Source organism: Agelaius tricolor, unplaced genomic scaffold (genome assembly GCF_023055355.1).
Source record: "Agelaius tricolor isolate 1412-34295 unplaced genomic scaffold, bAgeTri1.0.p SCAF_12, whole genome shotgun sequence".
NCBI classification, from domain to species: domain Eukaryota; kingdom Metazoa; phylum Chordata; class Aves; order Passeriformes; family Icteridae; genus Agelaius; species Agelaius tricolor.
This window is the reverse complement of record NW_027269272.1, coordinates 17,054,462-17,071,861: the sequence shown is the minus strand read 5'-3', so window position 1 is coordinate 17,071,861 and position 17,400 is coordinate 17,054,462. Positions and strand designations below refer to the sequence as shown.

The 17,400-nt window shown below is 39.1% G+C and overlaps 1 protein-coding gene across 2 annotated transcripts in view; it reads right to left on the bottom strand.

Moving 5' to 3' along the window:
- The window catches only part of ARMC9 (armadillo repeat containing 9), a 57,758-nt gene that overhangs the window by 11,542 nt on the left and 28,816 nt on the right, over nucleotides 1-17,400 (bottom strand). For both annotated transcript variants that reach the window (XM_071437850.1, XM_071437851.1), the window contains 8 exons: nucleotides 16,290-16,429; nucleotides 15,447-15,523; nucleotides 14,490-14,564; nucleotides 13,353-13,443; nucleotides 11,943-12,001; nucleotides 7,244-7,348; nucleotides 6,004-6,119; nucleotides 816-940 (listed from right to left, as the gene is read on the bottom strand). In XM_071437850.1, coding sequence (XP_071293951.1) covers nucleotides 816-940; nucleotides 6,004-6,119; nucleotides 7,244-7,348; nucleotides 11,943-12,001; nucleotides 13,353-13,443; nucleotides 14,490-14,564; nucleotides 15,447-15,523; nucleotides 16,290-16,429 — 788 coding nt within the window. The remainder of the gene's footprint in view (nucleotides 1-815; nucleotides 941-6,003; nucleotides 6,120-7,243; nucleotides 7,349-11,942; nucleotides 12,002-13,352; nucleotides 13,444-14,489; nucleotides 14,565-15,446; nucleotides 15,524-16,289; nucleotides 16,430-17,400) is intronic.

Genomic DNA, 17,400 nt, shown 5'->3' with positions numbered 1-17,400 from the left:
GGATATGCTGCAAGATCCTTTATCTATGATTGCTGAGCAAATTGCCTTAGATCTGCAGTTGCAAATGTTAATGAATCCCTGCAGGAAGGTTGAAATTCCAACATCCAAAGTTGCAGAATCTCATGGATATCAGAAGTTTATAACCTTTTAAATTCCATCACATGTTTCTGAGCTCTCAGGCCTAGCTGAGTTTGCATTAATTTCAGCTGAAGCTGCTAGGGCAGAGTCTTTAGCAGCATCACCCACAATGCAGCCACACAGCACCAGGCTGCCCATCCTCCACAGTCCTGGATGGTCTGAATGCAGTTGCAAATCTCAGCAGATAACTGCAGCTGCCTTCAGCTCTAACAGTGAGATCCAGCCAACAGAGCCTGCAGGTGCCAGCAGACAGTGATTCATTTAGATCCAAACAAGGGATATTTGATCAAGCAAGGGCCTTTGCCCATTGGGAAGTGCACTGCCTCTGGCTGCAGCTCCTTTCCTGGGCAGGGGACACTGCAGAGAATCCTTCACACAGTGGAAGCCCTGGGTCTGATCCTTGGCACTCCCACAGGAAGCAAGATGGAGCGAGGCAAGTGGGACCATTGGTGTCTGCTGGCCACACGTTCCCTTCTGTGGCCACTCTTCAACTGGAGCTGGAGCCTGCTGGGTGCCCCAAGGCCCTGCAGACTGACCCAGGCTCTATAAAGAGAGGGCCATTGCCACACTACACTAAAAGAATCCCCAATCTACAACACATAGTCCAGGCCCCCCACACCTGCCCCAGCCAAGGAAGACGTCAGCAATTAAGAACAGCACCCACAGGCCCTCCTTACATGAGGGGGAAATGCAGAAGTCAGAAATGCTGGACTGTCTCCCACCACAAGTGGAAGAGGCACCACTTGCTGGAGACTGCAGCTTCTCATCCCTCTCGTGACAGGAACTGGAACTGTTTTCTGGCCTGGAGGAGAAAGGAGAATGCAAGGTGAAATAATAACTACAATATAAAAAGTTTAATCAGAGTAAATTCTAATTTCTTCTAATTGCCTGTAATGACATAGTACACACTGAAGTTATTTTAAATTTCATCTTGCAAACCAGTATTAAGGATGTAATTAAACTGTTTGACTGTAGCTCTCCCAAACCAGCTGACATCAAACATATTTGAAATTAATATTTTTTCCTACTGCAATAAAAGAGCTGAGGAAAGGAAACCATAACTCCCTGCAGTCTGAAGACCCAAAATACCATCATGACACTTAAAGAAAAAGACAGTAGAAATGGGCCTGAGAGATCTTCAATACTTAGCTTTTTCAAGGGTTTAAGATTTGCTTCTGAATGTTCCAAGGATTTCACTTTAAAGAGCAATATGCAACACTGACTTAAAACAAATAAAACTCTTGATTTCACAAGTGAAAGGGATCAGTGGGAAACTGAAGCAGCTGAAGGACAGAACAGAGACACAATTGCTTACTAGTAAGCAATAAAACACAGCACAAGTGAGAGGGTGTGAAGAGTGTGTGAAAAGAAGAAAGAAGTTGGCAGACATGGAAAGTTTCCCTGCCCAATATCAGGTTAAGGTAACTAAACCACATATTTAGTAAAAAGGATGCAGTCCAAGGAGGCAGTTAATGATTTCACAGCTAAATTTCACAGCTATTTCCTTCAGTTTCTAAGGAAATAGCTAGCAGAATATTAAGTAGTTCAGGCCCCCTTGAGTGATCTCAGCCAGCGAGTCTTTAAAGAAGGAGGGAAAAATGAAAAAAAGAAAAAGAAGGCAGCTTTCCAGTATTTCCTGACTCCCTCAGCTCCATACAGCAAGAGCTTGTCCATACAGAGATCCCATGACAATTCATCTGAAGTAACTAGAGCCTTGTCTGCACTGGGAAGTCATAGAAAAATTAGCATGAAATGGCTGCTTCATGTGCAGTGGCTATTCTGCATTAATTTTCTGTGTGAATACTTCTATTCAGCACTAAAGATCTTCACCCCCTCCATTTTGGAGGTATGAACCAACAACTCAAGGAGACACGTTATAGTATCTCCTCAACTGCTTCCTCTTTCATGATGTTTTTAAATGGAATATATTACATTGAGTCTCACATGAAGAACTTCAAACAAGTTATATTCACTTCAATTTTGAATGGCAGTATTTACAAAAATTTTTAATGCAGTTTAACCACTCTGCTGAATACGAGACTCCAGATAATTCAGATGAACTGTCCTGGATTGTATCTGGTAGACAAGCTGTATCCAGGGCAAAAGTATCTAACATTTTTCATAAGATTTCACATGATACAAGCCACTTAAATTATTTAAACTACAAAATACATCCAGTTGAGATATTGCTTTCAAATTAAGGCAGCTAAGTTTTATTGTCTTCCTCCTGCAATAATTTCCAAGTGAGTATTTCCTTATTTTAGTAAATGAATTTGTACTAAAATTAGAACAGCATAAAAACCATCAAAGCTTGTCCTTTTTTGCTGCTGTCCTTTTTTGTAGTTCGAGGATGTCTTCATCTACTCACTGCAGTTTCCTGCACACAAATTAGTTAGGTACAAAGGACAAACTTCTCATTCAGGGTGGTACTGATTGTTTCCTGCTTAAAACATGGAAGCATCAAACACTCATAGTATTTCTACCATTTGGGCAGAGCAGGAGGGAAATTAATTTTCACATATTTTCACAGTGTTGGATTTCTGCTGTTTATATTTCTCCTCTGTAGTTTGCATAGTGAGGCAATCTGTAAAGGCTGCTTCACACCATCAAACTAACACTTCTCTTAGACCAAGAGCTACCAGAACCAGCATGATAGAAATGTGGTTTTAATTTGTATCCAGCAGTTACCTGCAGCCGTCTTGCAGAGGCACAAGCTGCACAACTGAGAGGATTCAAGTTGTGCCAAATACAAGACTCAAGTCACTCCAGGATCCTGGGACATTAAGTAAACACCCTGCCTGGGTAGATGGTGCTAAAGAGAGGCAGCAATCACTTCCAGAGATCATTTCTGATGCAAAAATTGCAGTGCAGTACACGACACAGGGAAATAAAAGGCACTCCCGTGGGTTTGACACAAGTTTTTTGACTTCCCAAAGGGAAGTCAGTTCATTTTCACAAGCTTGGTTTTATCTCCACTTACAAAGCAAGAATGTAAAGCTTAGACACTCAGTGATAATGATGATTTATTCCTGAAAATATACTTTCTAAATAGGCTGTAAGGCTGCCAGTCAGGGACTGAAATGGTTCATGCCTTAAACATTGTTAGGAAGGAGTTTTGCCCTATAGCAAAAACAGTTTAAAGAAGCTACAACCACAGAAGCCCCCCTTCCTTGAAGATGCCTGGCTGGAACTTTGAACTGTGAGTTAAGCCACCTAGATAAGATAAAGATATGTTCAATCATCTCAGATCTAGGGATAAGCAAACAAGGCTGAGAGCAAGGAATGCATTCACAAGAAAGCCAAATGCAGCAGAGAATCATCCCTGGCTGGGTTTAGGGTGAGGAAGACCACAGCCCACAGAGGCCAGGTTTACACAGACTCCACTGAAACGAGGGGGGTGGTGGTTTTGGGTGTAGCCTCTGGTTAGAGGCACTGAACACCCTCCTCCCTTACACAGACTGGCCCATCTGTGTAACCCCCCCCAACCCCACAGGCCACATCCACGGGACACTGATGTGGGAGGCAGCTGAGGGGGTGTCATAATCCACCCAAGACCCCCAAAGCATTCCTCAGGCTCATTCCTAAGGCCTTACACCACAGGACTGCACGTGAGGCAAAGTGATGCAACAGCCATAGAGCCTGCTGCAAGAAACTGAGTCAAAGTGCCCCCCCAGGGGAGGTACCTGGGCATTCCCACCTGGCCTGGCCATGTCCTCATCCATTGCATTCCGAGCTTTTTGGGGCACCCTCAGGACCAAGAAGACCAGAGCTGGAGAGGATCCACAGAACATCCTTGGGATCCATGGAGTGGTGAGACTTTTTTTAATCTGTCACTCTCTTTCTGTACTCCCACCTCTTTTCTGTTTCTTTCTCTTCCTTCTTCTCCCTCTCTCTCTTATATTTATTATCAAATTAAATGCACAATATTGACTTTGGCCTATGGTCTCATCAGCACATTAATTTCTAGTAACTTTAAAGACTGGACTGTAACACTGCCCTAGCAGCCAATTCCACAGAATCAGTCCAAGGTCTCCAAGCTCACCATGGGTAAAAGTGGGGAAGTGGGACCTTGAACTCTAACACTAACCCCACAGTAAAGTGGCAATGTATATTTAGGCATAGATAACCAGTATATGTATATTTAGGCATAGATTAACCAGTCTAGATTTTTAAGGCCTGCAGTTCTTTTGGAGAACTGCATGAAAATTATTAGGTAATCACTATTTTACAAACATATTAATTAATTGTGGCTTTCTTCTGACACACAAACACACATATTTCATATATATGGGGAGGGGCCTTGCAAAAACTGTGGATGTTGTGATGGTGCAAAATGTTGGCCACTGTAAGAAAGGACACAAAGTCAGAACTCCAAATCCACATTTAGGCTATACCAGGCAGACAAAGTAGGGCCATGTTCAAAACTGCCATTTTATCCAGGCCAGCACTCAGAATAAAAATTAAGATTTTAAGACAAATTCTGCCATGGGATAGCCAAAAATTCTTCTGCTTTGGAAGTGTGTGTTTCCTTCATCTTGCTTTCTAAAAAAATAAATGTCTTCTGGGGTTTTGTCGACGCCCAGTTCTGGTATATTACACTTGTCTGTTTCAAGGCCCTGGTAACCTAAAACATATAATCCCATGAGAATGGTACACGTGCCAAGAAGGTATGTTTGGATGACTCAGGAGGGCTCACAATCAGGTCACCTGCTTGTAGGAATGCGAGACAGTGGGAGGCAAGATAAAGCTGTGACCACTCCTTGTCCAAAACAACAGACCTCACTCAGAGTCACCTACACCTTGCAACTACATCAGTCCTCACTGTCTTCTGTACCCATTTTCCACACTAAAATGAGGAGGAAAAGTACTTTAGGAAATAGAAAATATGAACAGAAAAGCAAAGAGTGGCAGAGGGACAACGTGGGACAATCTTCAGGACTGATGTGTTCGAAGAGCCACCTGTAATTTCATTACATTGCTGTGTTTCAGGTTACCCACTCATTTGAACATATTTACCTATACCAATCCTGTGAGTCTTGAGTACTCTCATCATACTTTGTTAGTCTTGTAGTGTCTCAGATTAAGTATCCACAGAAATAAAAACATTAAATCCTCACAATAAACATGCCTGTATCATAGCTACCTGGACTTGATCAAATCCAAAACTATGCAACAAAGTTAAAAAATCATTTAAATTTGGGATCTCATTCATATTTTACTTCCTCAGTCAGGACAGTGAACAGGACAAATCTCATCTCAGAAATTAAGATATACTTGTTCTAACAGAAGACAAAGAATATTCAAGGTGCTCTACATGGTAAGACTCCTTTATTCCATTTACAATAAACCTTCTACTCTGACCCAAATCACACCAAGAGCAAAGTGCTATACACACTTCTGACAGAAAATGTGTTTCTTCCAAAGCAGGGAAACACAACATAACAAGATTTTTATCCTATCCATTTTCTTTTTCATCTGTCCTCTAGCAAACCTCCCCAGAGCAAACACACTTTGTTGCTTGTGAAGTGGAAAATCCCAGGCATTGTAGATGTTTGGTGCAACTTTCCAATGGAATATTTTACAGAAGATGCAAGAACATGTGGGATATAATGCAAATTTAAATCAACCTGATCAGTATATATTCATTGAACTATTTTGAGAATGTGACCTCAGTCAGTGGACCTTTCTCTGCCTGCAATGTTTTGCTCTCTTTTTTGAAATTATCCACAATGAGTGACAATGGCAATGCACTTTTAGGTAGAGAAGGTTTAGCTGTTAGGCATTGTTATGGGCTTCTTTTCATTGTTGTTATGCTTTTTAAAAGAGCTTAAAAAACCCAACTTGGTCTCATTTGTTTGGACTTACATTAGATATGCAGTTCTGTGATAACCTGGTGTCACAGGTCTCTGGAGTGGCTCATCTATACTCTGATGGACACCAGCAAATTGCTTCTTCTTAGTCTTTGGAGTGTGAGTCATTATCTGATATACAGAAAATGAAGAAAAAAATAATGCAGTGGAACAACAGGTATTTGAAGCCAGAGAAAATTCTTTAGAAACATTGCAGCAGAAACTTAATTGCATTCTGGTGTCACTTCATAAAACTTCCTGGAATCACTGAAAGCTCTTTCACAACAGCTTCTCTCAGGTCACTTTTCCATTGTCAGACTCTTGAATCCAGAAGGTCCCCATTTATAATAGAATGGGTTGAGTTGGAAAGGTTCATAAAGACCATCCAGTTACAACCCCCTTGCCATGGGACACCTTTCACTACATCAGGTTGCTCAAAGCCTCATCCAACCTGGCCTCAAACACTTTCAGGGATGGGGCTGCCACAACTTCTCTGGGCAACCAATGCCAGAGCCTCACCATCCTCACAGGGAAGAATTTTTTCCTTGTATCTAATCTAACCTATTCTCTTTCAGTTTGAAGCCATTCCCCCTTGTCCTATCACTACATGTTCTTGTGAAAAATCTCCTCTCCAGCTTTCTTGTAGACCCTTTTAGGACTGAAAGCCCACAATAAGCTCTCCCTGGAGCCTTCTCTTCTCCAGGTTGAATAACACCACTCCCTAAGCCTGTTTTCACAGGAGAGGTGCTCCAACCCTGTGAATATCTCAAATTAGTCACAGCACACTAAATGGCATTCATACAAACTTTATGCTTTTTTACTTAATAGCTTTTTGCTGCTTGAAGTAAGGCGGACAATACTTGATGCGGCACAACGCCTGCAGGAGCAGTTGACTTTTCAACTTTTCTTTTTTCTAAAATAATTTCAGACCAGCAGAATGTTCCAGTTATTAACCTGCTCAGTACTTTGCTTTGTGTGCTCAGAGTCACTGGTGTAGCACTAGAACCCTAAGGCTGCCTGTAGCTTATTATTAAGCCACAGCCTGACCACCCCCTGTGAAAGGGTAGCTCCTTTCTCACACTGGTTCTGCCTCTCCTGAGCAGCAGCTCATACACAGACTGTGAAAGATTCAGACTGCTCTGCAGGTAGCACCTGCCTCTTCAAGCAACAAATTGAATAAAGTGGTGAAACTACTGAAATAAAACACTTAACCCAGGAAATTAATTTGTTTTAAGATTCTAAGGAGCGGTACTCACTCCCAAGTACTCTGTTGTTAGCAGCTTCTCTCCTGAAAGCTCCCCCAGCTGTGGCAGCAAAACCTCATCTTTGTCCAGATCAGGCTCCAGGATGTCATTGTCCTCCTGCAAGGCAACAAGAAACTCAGGTGTGTAAGGAAGCTTTAAAGCTGGTAATTAAGAAAAAAAAAAAAAAACCCAAACAAAAAGCTGGTACTAAAAGCTTGGAATCAGTATTTCAGGATAAAAAGATCATACAAGGAGGGAACAACCCTATGTTGATTTTATTCCACAAACCCAAATGTAACCAGCTTAAAGTAAAAACTACCAAGAATTCATTCTCCAGTGCCTATTTCTAGAATAAGTACGTGTGATTCATCTTTCATGGCAGCTCTGCAGCTTCTACACATTAAAAAAGCCAGGAAATTTTGAAGTTTGAGGGATTCCTCCAGCAAACCAAAACCAGTAGTACAAGGACAAGACAGTATTTTTGCTTGTGTTTTGCTACTAGAAAGAATTCTCTTCTGTCCTGTACATGATCTCCTAAGACAGACCCACTCCAGATGAAGAAAATCTTCTTTGCTTTTGAAACCTGTTGTGACAGTAAATGTCAAAAACAGTAAATGAGAAAAAGTAAAGGAATCATTCTAAAAAGGTATATTGCATAGTTATGTAGAGAGTCTGGCACAAACTCCATTAAAAACAATGTCCACTGGACTCTGTGAACTCCAGAACACAACAAAAATGAAAAGCAGTTTTACTTTTGTGAGATTTAGACTCAGTTTTAAATAATCACAATCAGTTCTTAATTACCTGGAAAGCTGGGTATGTGTGAAAAATAACACAGATGATGGCAAAAGGACAAACACTTGTAGACTAGGCAACAATCATCTGAATCAAGCAAAAAAACAGCCCATCACCTCCCACCTCCCACCAAGAAAGCACACTCCAAAGTCCACAATATAGTGTATTTTTATGGGTGGGGGGGAAGTTGCAAAGATAAGCTCTATAAATAGGTCTGGGGGATTTTTTTTTTTTTTACAAGGTTTGTTAATGCAGCCAATCCTGCTCCCTGACATTATTTAACCTGCCAGGTAACCGAGCCTGAAAGTGTCCCCCCTCTGCCTCCTTGTACAAAATAAGGACTTTGCCCATGTGCCATCACTCCACTGCTGAAATAACACAATTGGTGCCCTGTTCCCCACTGCCCACAGGCTGCAGCAGATGTTGGGAGCCAAGCCCTTTAGGGTAATGGCTGGAAGCCCTGTGATTAAGCCCTTTCTTTTGATGTGCTCTGTGGCTGAAGTGGATTTTCACACGGCAGCTCTCTGATTTTATTGCCAGGTGCTGAGTGACAGCGGATCAGAGGGTGTCTGATAAATCCTCACTGTACAGGCACCTCACACAGCTCCAGCTTGTAACCAAGCTTTGGAATCAGAGCTACAATATCACATATTCACTTTAACAAGCAGCTTTTCAAGATGGTCCAAGTCAAATAAAAAAACAAACGCAAAGATCAAATATTGAAGATAAATTAAGTTAGTATTTAACAGACCAGTCAAGAGAATATTGAGCACCAGGAAATACACACTGTGACTGTGGGTGTCAACACACCCCAGAAGGCTGACATCTCAGGGCTGGGTATGTACTCCAGGAGCCAGTGTATCTTAAGCTCTACACTAGTTAATTTAAAGCTTACCAGCCAAACACAAAAGCCAATTTATTTCTGAAGAACAGCACACACAGAGACATTTTTTATATGGTTATATGCTCCAGCATTACACTGTACAGAATCTTAAACTTCTGAAATCCCAGAATTTTCCTCTAATAGGCTCAACTGCATCTTAGCCACAGTGTTTAGGAGAAAGTAGCCATTACCACAAGATCTGCTCAAAGCCAGGAGAGAATTCATCAACTCTAAATTAAACACAGATAAAAGCAAAAAAATCCCATGAAAGGTAATAGTAACAGCACTGGGAACATTTGCACGCTCTTGTAAACAATTAAAGCTGGAGCAAAACCTCCAAATTAAGGCTGTATGAGAGTCTTTTTGTTGTTTCTTAAGTTCTAAAGGTATAAATAAAGGTATTGAGCAACAAATTCTAACATCAGTAAGCAGTCTGAAAGCATGTCACTAAAATGGCAACATTGGCAATATATGGACATATCCTGAAATGTATTCTATCTGTAGTGATTTAAAAGTTACATAAAAGCAAGATTTTGGATAAAATTTTCCAAAACTTTCTGTTGCCAGGTCACAACATCAGATGTTATCACAGAACACCATTGAGAACAATAACTCACTGCAATTCTAAAATACAAAAGAGTTCCAATCATTGAGGTAGTGAGTCAACAAATCCTTGTTTATTTAACAAAGTAACAACATTATGCATTACTGCCATGTTATTTGTAAATTATATTTTTTAAACTGAGGGACTAAGAAACCAGATGTCCTTGTAGCAGAACAGAATTATAGTTCCCAGCAGCAATAAGGATTCAGAATGTGCTGCAACTAATATTACACTAAAAACAGTTTCAAATTTGGCTTTTCTTTTTAATATAATGGCAAAGCTAAATGAAAAACTGGAATTGGACACAAAAGCCTACTGCTGTTTTTTGAGTCAAATAATAAGAAATGCCAGAAGTCCATTTTAATCACATGATGGTCCAGTGACAAAAATACATTTCAAAAGGATTTGACCTAGAGCCTTTGCTGGGATTGTAACAAGCAGCAACTCAGGGGGTAGGACTGAACAGGAGAAGTCACCTTCCTTTCATTCCCAGGAACAGGTAAAGTGATGGAAGTGTTGAACAGTATCATGCAATTCAATGCCACACCTTTCAGGAAGGAGCTCCTTATCCATGTGTTTTTACAACAAAACACAGTATCCTTTAAAAAAGTATACTGAAGTTCAGGCAAAGGTATTATCACCTTGGATTCTCACCATACACCCAAGACATTCAAAGCCTTGAAACGTCAGTTAAAAGGTGTAAAGCAGCATTTTAATCAAAGGGAAGTTTTAATGATTAATCTCCAGGAAGCCCATCTTGCACCACAAGCATTGATTTTCAGTTGGAGGAGTGGAAAGATTATAAAAAACAGACTTCAGGATTTCAGGAAGTGAAACAATTACAATAATCTAATCCTACAAGAAAAGAAAAGTTTACTGTATTCCCTTAGAATTCACTTAGAACTCTCCCCTTAGAATAAAAAGGGGAGGGTTGATTGTCAAATAAAACTGATTTTCTAGCTCTAAACTTAGAATTTCCACATAGCTCTAACTTTAGGGAAAGGGATTATTAGTTTACCACCATTGTGCCACAACACAAAAGGTATACACAACACAAAAGCTGAATAAATAATGCAACCAGTGCAAGGCTTCCCTGGATACTGCCAGGCAAAGGCTGGATACTGCATGATGCTGTACCCCATAGCAGCTGAGAGCACACCACACCTGCTGCAGTCAGGATATTTGCATTTTTATCTGCTCCCAAAACAGGAAAAGGTCAATGTGCACTAGAAAATGCATTCTGTCATACTGCAGTAACAGGAAAAATTTTAGACTTGGTTTTCCTCAGTCACTGTCATTCCCATTAATGTACAATGAGCTACTAGAATGTGGACACAACTAAGTTTTTTCTGTCTTATTCTTTGTTGGTTCAGGACAAAAAACTTATATTTAGTCTAAAAGCATGGTTTTCAATGAATCTGTTCTGCAGTAACACTTCTAATACAAGAACATTTTGCAGTTCACTCACTCTCCATGTCACTGACTTGTTCAGGGCCAAACACATGCTATGAATGTATTTGCACACATACACACACCTAAATATGCACAAATACTGTTTCCTGGACATCTACTATAGCTGTTCTTTTAAATTTCTCAAGCAAGGCTTCTGAATAAAATAAAAATGCAGTGGGGTAGATTTCCTCAAGATAAAACTCCCACATAACTGCTGACACTGTATTTTCAAGTATTTTCTTCCGCTGTGCACTTATGGCAATGCAGAAATGGCAACACCACAAGTGAAAACTGGGTATAACATTTCCCTCACAAGATTTACATCTTGCTTTAATTTAGGTGATCCAGTATGTTGTGTTGTCTACACCCATGGCTCTATGAAGACAGCTTCTTAAAAGATGTTGAAATACTGGTGTAGAATGCATTTATTAGCAGAGAAGGAAATGCAAAGCTAATCAGCTTATATTTACTATGATATAGTTTCTCATGCTTATTTTATTTTCTCATGGGACTTATTTGTAATAACTGTTTCCCTTTCTTACATTCCAGCAATTTACTAAATATATTTCAAAGTTTTTAAACAACAAATAAAGTCACACCCTGAATAGATAATTATACCTTAAGAAAAAGTGATAATCTGTTTATAAACTATTCTGGTAATATACTTTTTTTTTTAACTGCAGTCAATAGGTCTGCTTGAAAGCAAGATTCCTAATGCTACAGTAACTCCTCATCTCTTCATTTATGTCCAGTCAATCCTTTAATTACAACAGAGGTGCTGAGTTGCTAAACTAAAAGAGTAGGACTTCAAATGAAAAAAAAGGAAATGGAAACAGCTCCAATTTTCTTGTTAATGCAAGAATGATTAAGTAAACATAAAAACCAAAGTAAAACCAACCTCTGGTTTATTGACACAAATATTTTCTTTCCAGAAGGTTAAGGATTTTTCGAAAAGGTGCCAGAAAGCCTTTACTTACTTCCTCATACTCCTCTTCCTCATCATCATCAGACACAATACTATCATTGAATGGCTCTTCTAGAAAGAAGCAAAACAAAATGGTGTCAGTTAAGTTATACATGTACACCTTGACAGAATCTCATTATTACCTCAGTTTTACAGGAACAAGATTTAACCTGCTTCTCATACAGACACGTCTTTTTCAGGACAATTATTGTAATAATTTGATCCTATAAGCATTCTACTAGAAATCACTGAATTCAATTCATATTTTGGAAAATGGCAGAAATAGAAACACTCTGGAATAGTTACTTTCTCAGAAAACCCACAGTGACACCTCACTGTATTTACTGACAAGACTTGAATGAAAGTGTGTGCACTTGCAAGTTTGTCTATTTTTCAAATTTTTTTTAATAAGAGACTCTACCTCTCCCTAAAAATACTTTAATATTATCCTGCTTTTGTATATAAAAAGTTAGTACTCATGCAGAATACTAATTGTAAGTTTTGGACAAAATTATTTCCTCAGGAAAAGACTGGCCAGGCTTATACTGGAAATCTGAATCATTTTATTAATGACTCAGACAAAAGCTCTTAAAAATGCCATTTTCAGGTAGAAGAGGAGTGGTTCCATAACCTTGAAGAACAAATATTGTATAGTGGCAATACAGTAGTTAACTATTTTATTTGTTCTTTTACAAGGTAGAATTTGTAAAAGTTCTAACTTGTAAAAGAACAAAAAAAAAAAAAAAAAAAAAAAGACAGGCTGTGTTCTTTTTCCAAAAGCCAAAAAGCCAAACAGAGCAGTTCAACTTGTTCTATGTTTACTGTACAGAAAGATGCAACCAGAACTAATCTCCTTTTCATTATTTGCTTTCTCTTTCTTCAGTCTACCTTTCACTCACAGGCAACAGAAAATGGAATAAACATTCCACCTTCTCAGTCTGTATTAATGGCATCTACAACTCTGATGACCCATCAACATCCTCTCCAAAAATTATGGTCTCTGCTCCCTATTCAGGATAAGCCATTTCACATAAAGCTACACCTCAATAGAGCACGAGATGAGCACAGACAGACCTAGTCCCTAAATCCTATTTTACAAATTTCTACTGCATTTTTGCAGTTGGCAGCAGTCTCTCATTATTATCAGACCACTGCCATGAAAAAAAACAGCAAAGGTAAGTTTATTTATGATCCCAAAACTTTGGAATTGTGTCTTACTCAGCCTTTTATTTCTCCTTTATTACTACAACATAAAGGAAATTTTAAAATACATTACTTTCAAATCCTGACATTCATTATTCACCCTCTCTCAGACCATCACACTACTGTTATTCTTTGAGGTTTCCAATGCCAAGTAAAAACATGAGCTTTTTTATGGCTTTTGTGAAAGATTTAAAGCTCTGCTAGCTGCCTGTGTTCTGACCTGAATTGAGTTGCTTGATAACAAATTCCATCTGTCGAACCATCTCTTCATTTCTTTCCTTGATAAAGCAGCGCAGAATTTCTTCCATTCCCTGGATGTAGCAGAAAACATTGGAAGATCAGTGTTTCATGTCCCCACAGTGACAGAGATCTGTTAGCTAAAATATCTTTTTTTTTTTTTGGTCAGGAAGACAGAGGCAGTGTGAAGCAAACCACGGTGTCCAGCTCCAAGTGTTGCACAGACAAAAGAAATATGTTTTCTAGATTGCTTTGAGGCTTAAACAGAGACATGTCCATGATGAACAGCAAATTTTTACAATAGAACTGTTGCTTTTGCTTTCTGAATTCAGTACACAATAGTCATCAGAACAGGGTAAAATTTGTATCCACATAGACAACAGTGCAAGGTTCAGAGAAAGGAAGCAGAAAACAGAACCAGCTTTGACTTTAAACCTGGTCTCTGTCTTTATGGCTCCTTGTAGCCTTGATGTTGTGTCTTTAAGCATTTATGATCACTTCCAATCCTCTGTGAGATAGAACATCTGACAACAATTATGTCTCCATAACTCTCTGAGTTAGTTCTCAAGATACAAAGACATGCTGCTATCCCAGGAACAGCTTCCTCAAACACTGAGGTTGTGAAAGTCATTACCATTTGACTTTCACAGGAAATCAGTTCCTAGTTCTGAAACCTTCCTCCTGCACCTTCCCCAAATAACCATGTCTACAACAGGCAGAAGGAAAAGCAGCTAGAAGTCCTTTTAGTGGCTACTCACTGGTGCAGAATAACTGGAAGAAGTAGCAGGTGAGATGAAAGCATCTCCTGGGACCACAAGGATTCTACAAAATGCTAGAAGGACACAGAATTCTAAAAGAACACCTTTAATTTATAATTCAGGCAGAATCCTTTACTCTACTGGGGCTCCACTCCTGGGAGAAAGATCTAGAAATATGGCAGAAGTGTTTGAGAAATACAGTCATACTTCCCTGAGGATCAAAGGGGAAGGGCCTTTTGTGGGTTCCCTTCTCAAAATGCTGCCACCTCACAGCCCTGCTGTTCCCTGCTCAGCAGCTCCCTGTCTGGGCCATCTCTGGCAGAGATGTTGATTTTCATGCTCTGCAAAGCAGCACCTCTTACCATTTCTCTGGCTTCTTCTCGGACAGAAGGGATGGCCAGAATACTGTACAGTACTCCATTCACATATGACTGGACCTAAGAAATAGTAATACCATGAAGAAAAACTCTTCCATTCCTCCCAGTTGACTATCAAAATATAAGAGCAAAAGTATAAAATTACTATACTTCAAAGAGTTTAACCAGGCTAGACTGGACTTGCAAAAATTCCCACATGGGAAGCAGAGAACTTTTAGGATGCAAATATACTGTGATATGGCTGATCTAAACCAGTGTGCTGCATGCCAATTCCCAAAAAGCCCCCCTGCTTCTGATGATGTATTCTTGCAAACTGACCTATCCATAAGAAAGAAAAAAAAAAGGAAAAGAAAGAGAGAAAAGCAGAAAAAAGGTTAATTTCTGACAAACACTAATAGCAGTACAAAAAACAGGACAAAGAACAGGGAAAAGTCCCTGCCAGAATGAACTCAAGACAGCCTTTAAGCCTTGTAGCCTCAGGCAGGATGACAAAGCCAAAGCAGCTTCATGAATGTCACAAGTCTTCTACTTTCTTATAGCATTCCTTAAAACCACAACAAATGTGTTCCCCTGCACCTGATGTTTTGCATCACCCATTGCTCATCTCATGAACAGTCAAGCTTGAGATGAATTGGTGCATGACATTTAAGCAGCATCAGAAGTGGGAATCAAGGCACATGGACTGCATGGTAACTGCATCCAAAGCTGCCATTCTTAGCTGCCAATATTTGTTAAAGCAAGACATACTTCTGTCTAGAAAGATCTCTGCTCACCAAAATAAAATATATGCATTTGTGAATTTTAGGCAAAATTCATGCAACTTAATTAACAAGGATCTAATAAAGGAAACAAAACAAATTTACTTTTTACATTTTTTCCTTTCTTCTTTTTAAAATTTTTCTTTCCACCTTTTCATTAACCCAAAGTTTGATGTACAAATACCTTAGGATTCTCATGGTCAAGAAGACCAGAAAGAACTCTGAGCATGGCGTTTGGGATACTTGCACATATTTTCTTCCCTGCAAAGGCAGAACACATAAATATGCTTGAAAAACAGAAAGATCAGAGCAAGTTTCTTTCTTACTTTTTAGAATCAGTATTAAATATAGTTTGCACAGAGCAATATTGTTTCTTGTTCCTGACAAATGCTGTTCAGCATAACGAAGCTGAAATCAGTGAAATTATTCTGGATTTATGCAGTTGTAGTCTTGGACAGGATGCAACACAAAGGGGATTTAAAAATTTACAAAAGGCATTTTTTTGCTTACAAGAAGCAGATGATTTTTCACCCTTACTTTCCTTTTTAAAACAAAATTTAATTTATGCTCTTTTTAAGTCTCTTGGACACAGAGAGGATCTTATTTTCTTGGGGGGAATCTGCTTTGTAGAAGTGAAAGCAAGGTGAAGGTTAAGCTCCTCACCCTTACTCCTCAACCCAGTTCTGTCTGTTTACAAAGAAATCTCTAACACAGAGTCTGAAAGTGGACAGAAAGTGTCCTTTGAAAAGTGGGCCTGAATGTAGCAATGGCAGCCTTCACATACTAACATAAAAACTAATCAAATCTTAAAGGGTGCCATTGCTTAATTCTTTAGAATTCCCATAACTGGAATTCTTGGGAAAGGAGATTTGCTCAAAAACATTGGTTATAACACAAATATCTCTGGTTGTGGTTCCTGCTGCTGATTGTAGCCACTTGAAAGAATCCTGGTAAATCAGGAGAAAAAGATTCACAATCTTCTCTATCTATTTCTTGGAATAAGGTTGTAATTCAAAATGTAAGACACCTGCACTCCTCAGACAAAGATTCATGAGCAAGGCAGCACAGTACTCCAGGTTGTAATCAGACAGGCAATCTGGGTCTATTAGAACATCAACCAGCCAGAAAATGAGCCCATCCTGGATCATTGCTGACTGCAGTGTGCGCCTAGGATTAAAAAACAAAAACAGATTGCAAATCACAAATGTCAGATCCTAACATAAACAGCTTTCATATACATTTATGGCCAGTATAAACATATTAAAAATAAAATAGCCTGCCCAAAAAAAAAATCCCTAAACTACCTGTTTTGGCAGAATCACTAAACTAAGTAATTAACAAAGCCTGAAGAAATTGAAGATGGAGGTTCCCATATGGTTAGAGGATTAAAACATTGTTGGATAGATCGGGAGGTTTTGTCTTTTGTTTTATTTTGTTCTTTTTAAACCTGTGAACTGCTGAGGTAAATTTCTTCATTGTTTTCTAGGGCTTCATACTCCAGCTAAAATGGCATTTTCAATTGTCTTTTTTAATTGGTTTTAAAAGGCAGCTACAAACAACAGATCCATAAAATAAATTAATTACTTTTTCTGTCAGAGGTAGCCATAGCACTGCAGCACTTTTGTACTGCCAATTTGACAAATGAGGTTTTTTGCTTGAATCTATTTGCACTTTTCTCTAAAGATTCTTAAAACTCATGCTCTTTAACTCAACTTGTAGTTGCCCTCAAAGACTATGGTGAATAAAATGCCAGGTGGCCAACCATGATCTACAATAACAATTCTGCACCTTACAATACAAAAAAAGAAGAAGTATGTACTGGTAGAAAAGTCTTACTGAAGAACAGAATTTTTCATAACATTATTTCCAAGAGGCATTATACCTAAATTGCAAAGATCAAAGTAGGTGCTTCCCTGGCTTTGGTCCTGAAAGCTCATATGTTTCTTAGTGCTGGATATTGCAGCAGGTCTGGGGCATGGACTAAGCAAAACAAGGGAGCATGCGATCACATATTAAAAAAGTTTCCCTTATGTCAAGTATCTGGAATTAACCTTCTATAAAGACTGTTACTTTTTAGAAAATAAACTTCCAAATTTTCAGTATTCCTCCTGACTGCTGTGCAAACAGAGCTCCTAAGA